The 17,640-nt window shown below is 39.3% G+C and overlaps 1 protein-coding gene across 3 annotated transcripts in view; it reads left to right on the top strand.

Moving 5' to 3' along the window:
• TMEM117 (transmembrane protein 117) overlaps positions 1–17,640 on the top strand; it is a 542,479-nt gene that overhangs the window by 10,076 nt on the left and 514,763 nt on the right. For all 3 annotated transcript variants that reach the window (XM_012459074.2, XM_064369843.1, XM_012459073.2), the window contains exon 2: positions 1,590–1,894. In XM_012459074.2, coding sequence (XP_012314497.2) covers positions 1,830–1,894 — 65 coding nt within the window. In that variant the 5' untranslated portion in view covers positions 1,590–1,829. The remainder of the gene's footprint in view (positions 1–1,589; positions 1,895–17,640) is intronic.

Below are 17,640 nucleotides of genomic sequence, written 5' to 3'. Positions count from 1 at the left end.
CAGGAATGATAATAATGGTATTTCGGGGGGTTGTTATGACAAAAGTGACACAATGATGCATGGGGACATCCAGCACAGAGCCTGGCATGTAGAGTGCTGTAGGCTTTGTAAGGGCCCCCTTCTCCCTCTTCCTTTTCTGAGTTCTGAATAAATTGAGAGAGAAGAAAAATGAATTGGCAGATGGCAGTCAAATTTTTGCCTGTATTATTTTTGACATCTAAGATTTAATCAACATTATTGCTGAAAAACACATAGTTTAGTCTGAAAGCAAATGGGCTCACGAAAGCCAAACCCCAGAATTAGAAAGACGTAACCATCCACTTACAAGCCCTGGTGGACCCAGATAGATCTCTTCATGTGGAAGTTACAGCTTGTGTTCTTTATGGGCAAGCTGGTTCCCAAAGGGGGGAGAGGGAGGAGCTGAGCAAGACTTTGGAGGTGGGCTTGAACATTTGCATTTGCAGACAGCTATGTACTTTCAGTGAACATTCAGGTTAGGACCCACTACTGTGGTCATATTACATACTTTGCAGAGTTCTTTGCCTTTGGATGTGCCGCGGCCACTGCTTAGCGTGGCTAGCCTTCTATCCGTCCCTTCCTGACTAGAAAAAAATTCTACTAATCCTCCAGCCTTAGACTTGGGCATGTCCTCTGTAAAATCTTCCTCTTTGTTCTCATTCCCCCAGTGCAAAGTTGTCCAGTCCTTCCTGTGAGCAACTACTCTGTCCTAGACTTAGCTATGTCATAGAACTTACTCTCTATTGAAATTATTTGATAACTAGACTGTGAACATTTTAATAAATGTTTATGCACATATATACATTTGTCAGTGTTTAGAAGAAGATCTGAAAGTAATTCCACCAAATTTGTGAGCAGTCATATCTCTGAGGAGAGGGATTTGGGCAGAGGAGAGAATATTGTTTAATTTTTGTTAATATATGCTCATTTTACCTCTGTGTTGTTTTGATTTTTAAATAACTCTGTATTATGATTGTAAGACAAAAGTAATAATTGAAAAGAGGAGACCAAGTATGGTGGCTCAAACACATAATCCCAGCATTTTGGGAGCCTTAGGTGGGCAGATTGCTTGAGCCCAGAAGTTCAAGACCAATCTAAGGTACATGGCAAAACCCTGTCTCTACAGAAAATACAAAAGTGAAACCAGGCATGGTGGCACATGCCTGTGGTCCAAGCTACTGGGGAGGCCGAGGTGGGAGGATTGCTTGAGCCCAGGAGGTGGAGGCTGCGGTGAGCCATGGTTGTGCCAGCTCTGCATTTCCACCTGGGAGGACCTCTGCATGTCATCTTGCTCACCTTAGACAGTGTTCTGCCCTCTCACATCCGCTTTCTCCTCCCCTACTCCTTTATTGTCTTTCTTTCCCAAGTCCTCAAATGATCAGAGGTATGATTAGATATTAGGGAAGGGACAGTATTCACTTTCCTCGTTCTCGGACTTGTCTTTAAGTGGAAACAGGTATCATCTTTTCCAAATACATTTTATGGAACTGTTATAAACCTGAACTGATAACAAGAAGAGAGAGAGACTATTTGTTTTCCTGCTCTAACCCTATGTATCTTTTCTTATACAGGTTAACTACGAAGTTGAAGTTTTGAAGAATGGGTAAAGACTTTCGTTACTATTTTCAGCATCCCTGGTCTCGCATGATTGTGGCTTACTTGGTGATCTTCTTTAACTTCTTAATATTTGCGGAGGACCCAGTTTCTCACAGCCAAACAGAAGCCAATGTTATTGTTGTTGGAAACTGTTTTTCATTTGTTACAAATAAATACCCTAGAGGAGTTGGCTGGAGGATTTTGAAGGTGCTTCTATGGCTACTTGCCATTCTCATAGGACTAATAGCTGGCAAATTTCTGTTCCATCAGCGTTTGTTTGGTAAGTACCATGACCCATGAAATGTAATGTTGCTAATTAATTTCTATTCTCCGAGATACAACTTTGCTGTTTCTAAATGCCAGTGTAAGAGGCGTTTGAGTTTGTCTTCCTGCCTGAAGTTGTCATGCGTTGTTGTGACTGGTTTCTTCAACCATTCTGTTTAATGGTATACTTTTCCTACTGTCTAAGGAAAATGAGCATGAGGTAAAATTAGTACCAAACTTCACTTCAAAAAAATAGCAGTAGGCCAGGTGCGGTGGCTCACGCCTGTAATTCCACCACTTTGGGAGAACAAGATGGGCAGATCACTTGAGGTCAGAAGTTCAAGACCAGCCTGGCCCACATGGTGAAACCCCATCTCTACTAAAAATACAAACATTAACCAGGCATAGTGGTATATATTTGTAATCCCAGCTACTTGAGAGGTTGAAGGGGAGGAAGGCTTGAACCCAGGAGGCGGAGGTTGCAGTCAGCCGAGATCACACCACTGCACTCCAGCCTGAGTGACAGAGTAAGACTCTGTTGCAAAAAAAAAAAAAAAAAAAAAAAGATATAATGAATATATATATATAATTTTATTTAGAGAAGATATGAACATGAAAATGGCTTTTTTCCCCCATAAATAGTACCTAAGTATTGTATAGTAGAGAGTTTATAAATCATAAAGAAAATACCGACTGGGCGTGGTGGCTCATGCCTATAATTCCAGCACTTTGGGAGGTTGAGGTGAGTGGATCACGATGTGAAGAGATCGAGACCATCCTCGTCAACATGGTGAAACCCCACCTCTACTAAAAAAAAAAAAATTACCTGGGCGTGGTGGTATATGTCTGTATATGTCTGTAATGCCAGCTACTTGGGAGGCTGAGGCAGGAGAATTGCTTGAACCCAGGAAGCAGAGGTTGCAGAGAGCCCAGATCATGACACTGCACCCAGCCATATCATACCACATTTTCATTAAATATATTTTACACATATTTTCATTCATGGAATTGGAACTCTAAACACCCCCCTCCTTTATTTTTAAACATTGGCTTTAGGACGTTTATTTTGAACCCATCCAACTGTAGAATAGTGTATTAGTAAGGAATCTCTCGGTAATAACAACGAGACTAAATTAGTTTAAGTTAAAAAGGATTACTATAAGGATGTTGGGTTAGGCCGAGGGTGGAATTTATTTTGGACATTGGGATGAATGGAACCAAGGGCTTGAAATCTGTTAGGATGCTGTTCGTCTCACTTTCTCTCTACTGTCTGCTTTATTCTCTCTTTACACTGAAGATGAATTTTTATTTACCTGGAGAGACTGGCTTGACTTTCCTGGTCTCAAGTTTAAGCTCTCAGGGAAGAGAGTGAAGTTGTCTCAGTTAGGGTGTGGTTCCCACCTCTGAACTAATCGATTTTTGCCTGGAGGTAGGTGATATTTATCCCATAAATGTTCATCACTTATTACATGCCAGACACAATTCTAGACAGTGAACCAAGCAGGAAAGGTCTCTGCCCTCATAAAAATTTACTTCCTACAGGAGAGAGAAGGACTAAACAAATACATGTATACTCTGTGTGAGTGGGGGAAAAGAAAGTAGTATTAAATGCTGTAGCTGGGTCAGTTAGGAAGAGAATTTAATAACAGCTTTGGACTTAGCAGTGGTAAGATGATAGGTGAATTAATGAAGGTATTTTTGGTCTAAAGGTTGGGTTAGAAATCATGGCAATGGCAATGACTTAAGGAATAAATAAACACACACACCCCCCACACACAGTATTACATATATATTTTTCTCTATTTCTTAAACTATTGCCATCTGTTTTTAATTATATAAATATATAAAATGCACATATTTTATATTGTCTATGCATATATGTATAAAATGCATACATATGAATATATGCACATAGTTTCTAGACATTTAGTAAGAAACTAGAAGAAAGAAATAGATAAGTGCTAAAAATGGAAGAAGGGCCAAGGGGAAGTTTTGTTTTTGGTGGTGGGGCAGATAGTTTTATTTGGGGTTTCTCACTCATAGGCGGGTGTTGAACAATGAGAACACATGGACACAGGGAGGGGAGCATTACACACTGGGCTCTGTTGGGGGGAAATAGGGGAGGGACAGTGGAGGGTGGGGAGTTGGGGAGAGATAGCATGGGGAGAAATGCCAGATATAGGTGAAGGGGAGGAAGGCAGCAAATCACACTGCCACGTGTGCACCTATGCAACAATCTTGCATGTTCTTCACATGTACCCTAAAACCTAAAATGCAATTTAAAAAAAAAGAATCCTAAAAAAAAAAAGATTAATTGACCTGCTTATATTTATAGGAGAAGGAGCTACATTAAAGGAGAAAAAAGAAGGATCTGAAGGTTTCTGTGGTCTGGGACTTAAGACACAGGTAGAAATGGTGGCTTAGAGAGGACAAGAGGAGAGACCCCAGTTTCTCAAACATAGGCATGAATGAGATAAAGATTGGTACTCCCATAGATGTGTTTGAGGTGGAGGAATGGGAAGGTGAATATTATTCTTTCACCTGATAACCTCTTTTACTGTGAAAAAGATCTCTGAGGATAAAGATAGAGGGGCTTGATGATGCAAGGGATTTAAGAAAGTGGTCAAGGTTTGGAACAGTGGCCCTGGGGAGTTTGGAAGTGAACTGACTCAGAACAAAGGAAGGGGTTGCTGATTGTCACTGAGGGTTGTTAGCCATTGTAAATTTGAATGATACCAATCTGGATTGTTGAGGAGTGTTCATTTTGAGAGCTCAGTCATCCAGAAGAGAATTTGAGCGTGATTCATCTGGGTGAGGACTGCTCAGGCTTGCTGTATTGGAAACAAAGGGTGGAAAATAAATGGAGAGTTCTAGTAAAAGCATTATTGATTTGACTGACAGGGAGTTCGGGCTGGACGTGGAAAACAGGCGAGGGAGATGATGGTCTGGGAGGAATGGGCAGGGACCTGAAGATTTGGATGAAACTCAACAGGTGAGATGGGAGTAAGAAAAGGGAAAGGATTGGTGGGTGTGGTCAGATGACATGTTGTAACAGAAGTAAACCATTCTTCAGTGGTGATTCCCAAGTAGGGTGTGATCTTTAGAGAGTGAGTCCTAAAGTGGAGTGGACATAAACACAGAGAATATTTAGGAGTTCAGTGTTTTTTGGATCATCCACCAAACATTAAACAAGCATCATGCTCTGCATAGTAATTATATGGATAGAAGAGGATAAGGGTGGAGAGTGAATGGGAGCAGGTCATTTTCCAAGAATGGGTAGAGAGGGCTGGGGAGACAAAACAATAGATACCTGTTGCAAGCAATGGCTGGATGTATTTGGATACCATTCAAGAAATGTCCTAAGTGTAGGAAGTTAAGGCAAATTTAGACCAAAATAATCAGTTTGGAGAAAAGTTATCTGCCTTTATTGAAGATGGATTGAGAATCATACCATTAAGCTAATGGTATTAATAATAAACAGGGCATTTGGTTTTGTAATTGCTACATTTTATTAAATTATTCTGTTGCAAGCTTTTATCTCTTATGCTAAAGTCACATTTCGGTTATGGCTTACATTTTAATTCTCCTGTTGGTATAAATAATCAGCTCCGAAAAAACACTTTAGATTTCAAGTGGTTTATTGAGTACAAATTATTTTAAAATAATGGAAGTAAGTTCTTTTTTTTTTTTTTTTTTTTTTTTTTTACTTACAGTGGGAAAGATTCTATGATGTAGTCAGCTTTATTACTTCTATTTGGCAATTTTCTTCTCTTTTTTTCCTTACTAAAAATCCTATGAAATTATATGGGATATTAAGGAATCATAACCTTCTGTAAATCTTGGTGAAGAGTCTTGATTTAATTTCCTGACGCACTCCAAACTTCTCCCCTCTCATTTTCTGATCCAGTTTCCTAATGAACTTTGAACTTGTCTTCTCCTTCTGTCTCTGCTCATGGGAATTGATTCTTCCTTGCTTCATGAACTATTAATCATTTCCTCCTAATAGTTATCTGCTCCTTTTGTTCATTGTGGATCTTGCTACTGGAATTATTTTTTCTGTATTGGTAAATGACTTCTACCACTGTTCTGTGGTGAGCAGGTCTGTGCAAACCTATCCCCAAAGACTGAGGGAGCTGAGAGGCTGAAGAAAGAGGCTGACACATGCAGTGTCTCAGGAAACAACATTTAATAGGGACCTAGTACTTGTGAGATGGTAGATCCTTGCCCTGTTCCCCTCCAGACCCAGGGCTTATCCATGATAGGGAACTTGCCTAAAGGAAGGATTCATGGTAAGTAGATAACGTAGAAATCTTAGAGGCCTTCACAGAACTAGGGTTGGTCAGAAGTCAACATGATGGATTAGCATTCAAGACAGAGTTACTTTGACATGCAGAACTATCAACAGAATAAAATCTAAACTCCCTTGATTGATATCCAAAGCTATTTATGATCTACTTCTTCCTCACTCCAAACCTGGTCTTTGACATTCTGCATACTGCAGGGAGTTATTTGCTGGTTCTCGAGCCTGCCGTGTTATCTCACGCCGCAGTGTTTTGCCTATGTGCTCTCCCATGCTCCTTGTGCTCCTCCCTGCTTTGTCACCTTGGCTAGTTTTCCATTTTCCTTCAAATCTCAGTTCAAGCATCATCTCCTCTGTGACGCTTTCTCTGACTCCCTCCTGTAAGACTGCAGTTGTCTTCTCTTCAGCTCCCACTTGTGACTTCTTGTACCAAAGAGTCACAGCCATGTGGTGATATGAAAAGGAATTAAAAATGTAATGCAAACATAAATGTTTTATAGGCTTGGTGTATGATCACTGTTTCTGCCCTTGTTCCCGAATAGTTAGCATTTATTCATAATTCATTTTTTAAAGGGCATATTTAACAATTTGTACATGCAAACTTCTGATAGGTGGTGGTGGTAGTGGTGATGATGATGTGTGTATGTTGGGAGGAGTGGGATTGCTAATTACAAGCACAGAAATTTTTGTTACAGAAATATTGGAATGGCTTACAAAAATGATCAAAATCATTTTGTGGATCAACTAAACAGCTTCTTTTTAAAAAAATAATTTTCTAATAAAATGCCAAATACAAATATTATATAGAATGCCACTATCCCTTTCATTTAGTCAACTTGTAAGCCTTCCTTCATTTATTTTGTTATGGGAAATCTCTTCTTAGTAGATTCCAGAAGGACAATACAGTATTGCCAATGTAAGGCATGTATGAGAAAGAGTGAATGATTCTGTGGCATATGATTTAATATACTTTATTGGTTATAAATTTAATTTTTCTGTGAGACATAGATATGATTTTGTGACTCTTTAGGTAGTGACATAATTCAGGAGCAATTCTGAAATCAGAATTAATATGTTTAGAATTTTTTTTAGTTTAACACTAAATCTTGAGGTGTCAGTATTTATAAAAGTTAGATTCCATTGGAATGTCAGTTTATACTCTTCCAGTACCTCTCTCTTTCATTTGTTTGGGTGATTCTAGTTTTTGTTTTTTTTTTAATGTTTTAATAATGCATCCTAGCTTTTTGGGGGATGATACTTTAGTGATATCCATGAATAGAGATTTCAAATATTATAATGCCGACAATTAGGACTTATCTACAAGGAGAATTTAATTTCTTGAGCTTATTCAGTAAATAATTTTTATTCCAAAAAGGAATTGAAATTATTTACAACATATATACAATATACAGTAGCAGTAGAAAATCAGGACCATAGAAAAGGCAGAATTAAATATGTTTTTATTTCATGAGTTTCAAAACTTAGCTTGGTGTTGAGCTTCCTCAGAGCTGGGCACAAGGGGAAACTACATCACTGTGGTTATCAGCAGCGACGAAAATTGTAAGCTCCACAGAGGTATTTTTCCTTGCACCAAATTGTAGAACTTCTTTGCTGTAAATTTTGGTAAAGCATTTCTTTTTTCTTCTGCTTGGTACGGGAGAAGCTGAATGGTGAAGTGGCAAATGCAGAAATGGATTTCGTATTCTTGTGTCTTAAAGCAAACTTTCATCAAAGTGTAGAGTATAACATTTAATCATGAAAGCAAGTCTGTGTATGATGCTTTATTTCATGAAAACAATTCTCTGAAGGGCAAAGTGATCAGGGTTCAAGTTGCTTTGATTGAATAATTTTATCTGAGGATGGATTTTGGAACATCAAGACTGTGACAATGTATTTCTCAGAAAAACTCCTGTTATTTTTCTTGTTTTAACACTGACCTTTTAACATCGTTAGATGAACCTCACCGCAAGGAACTGTCAGTCTCTCAACAAGAATCATGTTCTTTGTATTCATTGAAGGCATTACTTCACTGAAACGGGTGGCTGGAGGGCAGGCCACTTCAGAATGAGTTGGTAGGTGTAGCATCTGAAAACGATTCTAAGCCTGTTAATACTGCATATTTCTTTTTGAAACATGTATTTGCTTATGTAGTTATTGTATAATTGTTTCATTAATGTCAGATTTCCCAGCTATACCCTAAACTCTATGAGTGAGAGATTATGTTGCTCTTGCTTACCATTTAATCGTCAGTCCCTAAAATAATGCCTGGCACAGTAACATTCAATACGTTTGATTGAATAAATTAATTAATGTTTCTTCATCCTTTACATGTTGTATTTACCACTATTTTTTTTTTTTTATTGTAAGATACAGAAAGGTATTTATTTGTTCATTTTTCAAAAATAAGACATGGTCTCTGATCTCAAGGAATTTAATATCTGGTTAAAGAGACAAGATACATATGCATGAAAAATTAAATACTCTGATGATATAAGAAAATGTATATCGAGTATCAAATGAACAGTACAGACTGAGTGCTATGGGAATTTAGGAGACAGGATTGTAGTGGGCCAGGACAATGAAGGAAAGCTTTGTTGCCCATGTGGGACCTAAATTGAGTCTCAAGCGTGAGTGGGATTCAGATATGATGAAAGGCATTCATTGCAGATTTCAGGTCATGGGGTAGATAGTGTGATCAAAGATAGGGACAGCTCAGCTTTCTTTTTGGGAGTTGGGGGAAAAGATGAAGAATTCATGCTCATTTTGACTGAGAACAATTTATGTTAGGAAAAAGGACTTGGAGTGAAAAGGTAGGTTGGGCCAAAATTCTTTAGTCTTTAAATGCCAGTCTTCTATCTTTAGATTTTATCTCTTCCATTATGATCTTAAGTCACGGAAAATATTTGAACAATGTGTGAGATGATGACAAGATTAGTCTTGAAACAAAATTTTAGGGGAATTGGAAAGGGAGAGATTCAGGGAGTAAAAAGGACATAAGAAGGTATTTTAGGGGCTACCTGCAATAATTCTGGCTTAAGTTTGTTCAGACTAGTCTAAAATAAGGGGTGGAGCAATGGACAAGCAGATTGGGGTATGTGAGGCCATTTGAAACTTCCACAACTCTAGGCAAGAGTGAGAGTGAAATTAAAGGTAACTAGGAAGATTAGGCTGGGAGGAGCGATTATCTTCCTTGAAAAATGAAAGAAAGTCCTTCGGAGAATCTAGTTAGAGGAGAAGATAATGAGTTAAGGAAGTGACGGCCCCAGTTCATGAGCACATAAGTGATGGCCCATTTACCTTGAATAGTTCACAGAACAGCAAGGGTATGAGTTACTAAGTTTAGTCCAGGCCCACCATTTTCTTTTTCTTTCTCTGAACCTCGCTCTGCCATGCTCTGTCAGGAAGCTGGAGTGCAGTGGCATGATCTCGGCTCACTGCAACCTCTGCCTCCCTGGTTCAAGTGATTCTCCTGCCTCAGCCTACCAAGTAGCTGGGATTACAGGCATGGGCCACCATGCCCAGCTAATTTGTATTTTTAGTACAGATGGGGTTTTGCCATGTTGGCCAGGCTGTCTTGAACTCCTGACCTCAGGTGATCCACCCACCTGGGGCTCCCAAAGGGTTGGGATTATAGGCATGAGCCACTGTGCCTGGCCTTGGCCCACCACTTCTTATTCAAAACCCTGAGGGCAGATGTGTTTCAGAATTTAGAGCCTGTGCCTTTATTTAAGGTCACTCTGCTAAATATCCCATTATCAGACATGTTAATATTTCTGTATATATGTATACGTATTTACATGAAGTTGGATAAGTAAAGACCACGGACAGACTCAAGTAAGTTCAGGTTAGGTTTTGCAGCTAAATGGATTCAGATTTGGTCAGGTTTCACCAATAAATTAGTTATAAAAATCAGAGTCTTTTGGATCTCAGAATTGTTGAAACTGGATTGTGGACCTGTACTTGACTATGATAAATATTTCATATACATCTTTGCTTACCCCAAGATAGCCAGCTGCATAAAAAATCATTCTTTTTTAAATGCTGTAGTTAAAAAAAATAGAATAATTTGATAACTAAATGGGTACAATAGATGTATACATGCTGAAGATATACTTTTCTCGTGTTTGTATTATGCAAACTATTAAGGGGTTTGCTATTTTCTATGTACCTATGTTTGTTTTAGTTTGAAACAGGAAGATTGGGGACAAAAGCATTCTCAATATATTCAGAGATTTGAGAAGACAAATTCTGGTTTCTTTCATTTTACTGTTGCAAAAAGGACATCTCCCATACAATACCAAGTAACTCAACAATATTTTGTCATTTAATGAATTTAATAAAGTGAAATGCCTGTTTGTTTTCTATTGTCTTAGCTTTAAGTTTAGTTTGAATTTTTTTGGTATGTTGAACAGTACATATAATTTTACCACTTCAAAACAGAAAATATTTAAAGACTCTGGAAAGCATGGGCAAGGTAGTCATGGTGATACAGGAATATCAAAACATGAAGAATTAGATATTTAGGAATAAAAAACTATTATTTTAATACAGTGATAGGGGATGGTTTGATTTCCTTTGTGTTAATTTGAGATCTGAATAGCTGAATAGTATAAATGACCAAGTTTATCATGCTAGTTGAGAGTATATTTTTTAAAAACTGTATTTATGACTACTCAGGGTTGATGTCAACAACTGATTGTTTTAAGAATTGTATTATCAGAGTGCTAAGGACTTCATTTTGGGGAAATTTTTTGAACAAACACTGTCTATATAGCCAAATGCCCTTTAGAATATGTATAGTTTTAAGCTTTGTCCCCTCAAAATATTTTGACACTCATGATTTTTGAGTGTCACAAATATTTAATGTTGTGTCACCATCTTCATTTTCAAACAGTCTACACTGAGTGCTAGAATCATACCTCTTCTAGGTGCTTGAATTGTCAACACCCAGTCTTTTTTCACAGAGTAATTTTAGACCCCAAAGTGACCATAGAATATAAGTTAGAGAAAATGTCATTTCAAAGTTTGGAGTGACCTTCTGGCATAAGGAATTTTAAAAAGCAGTTTCTTAAAAAGACATTAGATTAGGAAAGGTAAACTCGAATTTTATTGATATTTGATGTTTTAAAAAAATCCCCAGGAACGCCCTTCCTCAAAGGGAAATTTGTTGTGTTCAAGCTGCTGAACTTTGTAGCCCTTTTCAAAAAGCTTATCTTGTCATTTTATGTTCCTGTTATGTTCTCTCTCCTAGAGCAAGAAAGGAAGGTGTGGCTGGAAGTCCCAAGTACATGGCCATTTCCTCCCACACCTGCTTATTAGTTGCCTTCATTAGTTTGCATTGCAGTCAGTTGCACAGCCGTTAGTGCTAAAGGGCAATGAGCTGCAGCTTCAGTGTGATAGAATCGTCTGGCTGCTCTAGTTCCCGTAGGACAGAGGATACAAACACTGTAAAAGGATACCTCAAGGACTTAATAAACTAACTCAGGTTAGACCATTATAATTAAGCAATTACAAACTGGGGTACCTTTCTAGGTACATTTTTTTTATTGTCCTTGATACAAATGAGTCATTCAGGGGCCAAGAGACTCTTTTCTTACCCGGTCCAATCATTGCCTCCACATCCTTTTCTCATTTCCCACCTATGGGAGGTAATGGTAGAAGTTTCTCACAAAGGGGGCTATCACATGGAATTACAGAAGGCAGACTCATATACACGGTGCAGAGGGAAACCACTCTACTATTAGTGACATGTAATCAGCCAGGGTGGAATCTGACAGCTGGGTAAATAACATATGGGAAAATTGGAAATGAAAAGTGCTTGATTACTTGATTCATTTAAAACCATATTGATAGAGGTCTTAGTTTGCTTATTGTTCAAATAATGGAGTAATCAGTCCTGGCTGGGTGAGTAATGTGATTTGAGAGGATGCTGCCAGAATTTTCCCCTGATTTGTTTCCTTTTATCTTTTATTAATTCCTACAACTAGAATCATTTCTTGAAGATATTTTCGCTGGGTTTAAAATATTATGCTACTTGAGAGGTGTGATAAACTAACAAGGATGTTAATAATTCCCATCATTGAGAGATTTGTGCCCAAGCGATAAATAAGTGATGGCAGGTGGGAGGATGTAAGTAAATGTGCCGATACGGTAACAGCGTTGCCGTGCAGGGGTCTGGATAGAAGCAGGGACAAGGAAAGGCTGTTACAAGATTTAGGGATATGCAGAGGATCAGACTGGAATAACGGGCTTCTCCAAAGACAGACTTTAGTTGTTTTACAGTGGTGGTCTTGACACTGTGTATCTGATTTTGAGTATCACAGGTGGTCCAAGCAGTCCTGTTGTTTTTAATTTGTATTCCTTTCTTGGCTGTGACTCAGAGTTATTGTGATGGGTAAATAGAAATATACAGGCTCCAAGGTCATAACAGTAGCCAGCAGTAAAATTGGAACATAAACTGAAGCCTCCTGATTCCCAGACAGGCGCCTTTTCAGGCATCCCAGATGGCGAACTGGCAGCCGGTGTGCCTTGTCTGCCTTAGGACCGGATTGTGCTAGGCCACTCCCTACAGCTTTGCTCCGCATTGCCTGTGTTCTGGCATCTTTTTCTGGCACTGCCTCCTGCCTGACCAGCTCTCTCTTTTGGATAAAGAAAGTCATTTAATTCCCCCTACAAGAAGTTGTATAGGTTCAGGACAAAGTCTGTCATTGCTGTGGAGCCCAGAGAAACTCAGCACAGTGCTTCCTGCCCTTGTGGCCATCAGTAACCTAACGTTCTTGGTTGGACTATACTTCTTTCCTTTAATTTCAGAGGAGACAAATCCAGATATTCTTAGGCTACTCCATGCTTGTTATGATACTTTGTGTGTCCTTGAGGACATGGCCATTGAAATGGACAGACTAGCTAAGAGTAACCAGCAAATACACAAACCTGAGAGAGTGAGTTTGAACTTACTCTTCAGCAGCCCAGGAAGGAGTGTTTTTTTGTGTCCTTTCCTATTTATTCCTGTTTGAACTGTGCCATTTTTCAACATCAGCATTAATAAATGTGTTGAATACCTATCATTTGCAAGGGAAAGCACCAGATGCCATGAGCCTCTGCCTTTTAGGAGGGAAAATTATCAGATATGATAAATGGCCAACACTGCAGTGGCAGTGGGAGGGACAGTCTGTTTTGAAGGGGCAAGAAGTCATACACAAGAGAAATCAAATGAAGCTTCCTAGTGAAGTAGGAGTTTGTGGGAATCACAGAATCTCAGGGTGAACGGAATTGGTGAGAGCTTTTTTGTTACATTTTCAGCCAACCTCTGCTAGTCTCTAACAATGATGACTATCACCAAAAAAGTCTCAGTGTTTGATCACTGTTTCTACATTTCCTGGGTCTGAATCTGAGCTTTGCCATTCAACTCCTGTGGAATTCTGTTGGAGGGAGGAGGGCTGTCCAACTGGAGAAATGGCAAGCACAAAGTTGTGGGGAAGGAAAAGGCAAAATGGTTGCAGTGTAGAGTGTGAGCGGGCCAGTTTTCCTGGATCAGTAGTTTTGGGTATAGTGGCAGCAGGAAAGAGAAGTTGTGGAGGGTCTGGAATTCCAGGTTTGGGAAATTAAAATTCATTCTGAAAACAATAGGAAGCCATGGAGCATATCCCTCCCTTCTTGGTTTGTAAATTTTAAAAAGTTATATAAACCTATTGTGGGAAAAAAACAGAATCTATGAAGTCAGAGAAGAAAAAGTTTTTGATCACAATGATGACAAGATCAAAATAGTATTGTAGGAAAATGCATGCAAGCTTGGTTGGCCTTGAGGCATGGAGGTGGGCCACAGTTAGGCTTGATTTAGAAGTAGTGGCAATGAGAATGAAATAGAGGGGAAGGAAGGAAGAGAATATGTGAGGAAGACAGATAGTACCAATACAATTTTCTTCTTTTCTAAATAACATCATTTTAAGGACTCCTATTCCCTGAGTCCATTCCCATCATATACTGAACATAAGGCATAACAATCTATTTCTAAAATTGGCAACTTAAATTATCATTAGATCATCTTACTTTATTCTCCAAGTTTGCTGAAAGAAACAAATGTATGGTTCTGGTGGTTATTTGTGACACTAGAAGAGACTTTAAGAAAAAGCAGATTTGTGCTCATTGGTATATGTATTAAGCTACAAAGATGTTAATGTCATTGAGTTTCTTTTTTGAAGCTTAGCACTTGTTGAACTTGTGGATGATGCTCATTAATTTGTCTCGTTTGCAAAGTGTAGGAGCCTTAATGATACAGGACTTGATTTTGTTCGTTCAGTAAATACTTAGCATGTTCTAGGCCCTCGGGATCCAGCATTGAACCCAACAAGGTCCCTGCCCTGACTAAGCTTACAGTGTAGTATGAAAAGATGGATTATATATTATATCAGAGAGTAATAAATGTTGTGGCAACTAATGAAGCAGGAAGAGTCTAGGGAGGAGTCCACAGAGTTCCCGGAACTCCCTCTCTAATGAGATGACCTGAAGAAGATGAAGGAACAACATTGGTAGCTTTCTGAGGGAAGACATCTCAAGAAGAGGGCAGGGCAGCTCTAAAAGCCTGAAAGCAGTGGTGTGTTAGAGTGTTTGGTGAACAAGGTGGCAAGAAGGTCAGCGGCTGGAGCAGAGGGAACAGAAAAGAGAGTAGGAGGAGAAGTGGAGGCAGGGGGCACAGCCGGACATAGGGTCCCTTTATAATAAGCCCTCCCTCCTTAAGTCAAAGGGAGACACCAATAAACACATAAATCTGTATAGCTTTATTTAGTTTCTAAATTAAGTAAGGTGTAAAGTTGCTGTTCTAGTGAAGCCCTTAAACTCTGTGTGTTATTCTGAGAGAATGCAGGATCCGTGATTTTTATTCTGGCAATTCCTTTGCTCTTCTCAGCTCCTTATTATGCTCCTTAATGGGGCTGTCCACCTCACCTCCCTCCCTCCAGTGGGACATAGAAGAGAAGAAAGATGCTTTTTAGGACGGGTGACTTATTTAATAATTTTTAAGAGGGACTCTTCTCTGTGCCTGTTCCCCATCACTGCCAGTAGTGGAGGCAACGCTAACTCTGTAATAGTATTTTCAGCACTGGAGGTGGGGAACGTGGTCCTGGAGACAGCCATGTGGGGAAGTCACAGTTGATTGTCTTTAAAGTTCTGACTCTCAGGTCCCCACTTAGAGTAAGAAAAGCATCTTTCTTTCTCTAGGGATGGATAGATGTTCTGTCCATGTGGAGGCGGGGGTTGTGGAGATGGAGGTTCACAGACCTCCCAGATTCTTTCCCTGTTATAACCCCAGCCATGAGTCTGCTAGTTCAGGCACATGAAAATGACCCTATCCATTTATTTCTGGGTTGCTCTCCTGCTTCTGTTTAGAGCTTAAACAGATTACTGAACTCTATGCCGTCAACTGAATTTTGTAAACACAAGTGCTTAACAATCTATGTTTAAAAGAGGACAGAGAATTTGCTTAACAGCTGAATTCTAGATGACAGATCAAACTGAATATGAAAGAAGAATATTTTTACTCTTCTTCAGAACACTGTCACAGTGGGTGGAGGAAGATCTTTAGATACAATACTTTGAGCAGGTCTAGACATATTTTTGCTTTAGGTATGCAAGAAAGGGTAATAAAAGAGATGTTATACATTCATTCGAGAGGTATTTCTAGTGGGTCTATTATGTGGGAGGCTTGATTCTATGCACTAGGGATACAGTGGTGAATAATAATAACAACAAAACACTCAACGTTTTTGTTCTTATAGGTTATGTATTCTGGTGGGGGAAATATATACAATTGTGGTTATTCATGCAATTCATCAGATATTTTTGTCTCATCATGTCTGACACATGGTGAGGTTGTACTTGTGATTGGTTATGGCTGGTTAGGTCAGAACAGGGGTGATGTGTGGCATTTCTGAACTAGAGCATTTAATTGCACATGCGAGACCCTCCAGCCTCTTTTTCTCTTCCTTGGCTATCAGCAGTGCTCTTAGATATTTGCTGCTGTGTCTGCCTGAGTCTGCCAGAGTGAAGGCAATGCAGAGTAGGGCCCTTAACTGATCCTCAATAGACACATAATATGAGAAGGAAATAAACTTTCATTGTTTGAAGCCACTGAGATTTTGGAGTTGGCATGACTCCAAGCATGACATAACCTAACTTGTCCTGAGTGCCTGACTGGGGAGAAATTAAAAAGTCCTGACTGATACATAAATTTAAAAAGTAACATTTTAGAAAAAGGTACTTCTAGATAGTGATGTAGTCTATAAACAAAACAGGGAGCTGTGACAGAAAATGCCTGGGAAGTGCAGAGGCTACTCTAAATAGAGTGGTCAGGTTAGCTCCCTTGGAGGAGGTTATATTGAAACTAAGATCTGAATGATGAGAGGAGCTAGTCAAGTGAAAATCTGGAAGTGCACTCAGATTGAAGGAATAGCACATGAAGAATCTGAGTGGTAAAAACATGTGGCACATTTAAAAAACATCCGCCACGTTTTCTTTATCCAGTCTATCATTGATGGGCATTTGATTTGGTTCCAAGTCTTTGCTGTTGTGAACAGTGCTGCAATAAACACGCGTGCATATGTCTTTGTAGTAGAATGATTTATAATCTTTGGGTAAATACCCAGTAATGGAATGGCTGGGTCAAATTGTATTTCTGGTTCTAGATCCTTGAGGAATCACCACACTGTCTTCCACAATGGTTGAACTAATTTATGCTCCCACCAATAGTGTAAAAGCGTTCCTGTTTCTCCACATCCTCTCCAGCATCTGTTGTTTCCTGACTTTTTAATGATTGCCATTCTAACTGGTGTGAGACAGTATCTCATTGTGGTTTTGATTTGCATTTCTCTAATGACCTGTGATGATGAGCTCTTCTCGTATGTGTGTTGTGGCATGTATACACCATGGAATACTATGCAGCCATAAAAAAGGATGAGTTCATGTCTTTGCAGGGACATGGAAGAAGCTGGAAATCATCATTCTTAGCGAACTAACACAAGAACAGAAAACCAAGCACTGCATGTTCTCACTCATAAGTGGGAGTTGAACAATGAGAACACATGGACACAGGGAGGGCAACATCACACACCAGGTCCTGTTGCAGGGTGGGGGACTAGGGGAGGGAGAGCATTAGGAGAAAAACCTAATGTAGACAACAGGTTGATGGGTGCAGCAAACCACTATGGCATGTGTATACCTATGTAACAAACCTGCGCATTCTGCATATGTATCCCAGAACTTAAAGTATAATAAAAAAAATAAAAACAAAAAAAACATTGGCTGGGCGTGGTGGTTCACACCTGTAATCCTAGCATTTTGGGAAGCCGAGACAGGCAAATGGCCTATGGTGAAACCCCGTCTCTACTAAAATAGAAAATATCAGCTGGGCATGGTGGCAGGCACCTGTAATCCCAGCTACTCAGGGGGCTGAGGCATGAGATTTGCTTGAA

Source organism: Aotus nancymaae, unplaced genomic scaffold (genome assembly GCF_030222135.1).
Source record: "Aotus nancymaae isolate 86718 unplaced genomic scaffold, 86718_ANA_hifiasm-v0.15.2.pri h1tg000092l, whole genome shotgun sequence".
NCBI lineage: Eukaryota > Metazoa > Chordata > Mammalia > Primates > Aotidae > Aotus > Aotus nancymaae.
Note: the sequence above shows the minus strand (reverse complement) of the source record. Positions and strands in the feature narration are given on the sequence as shown.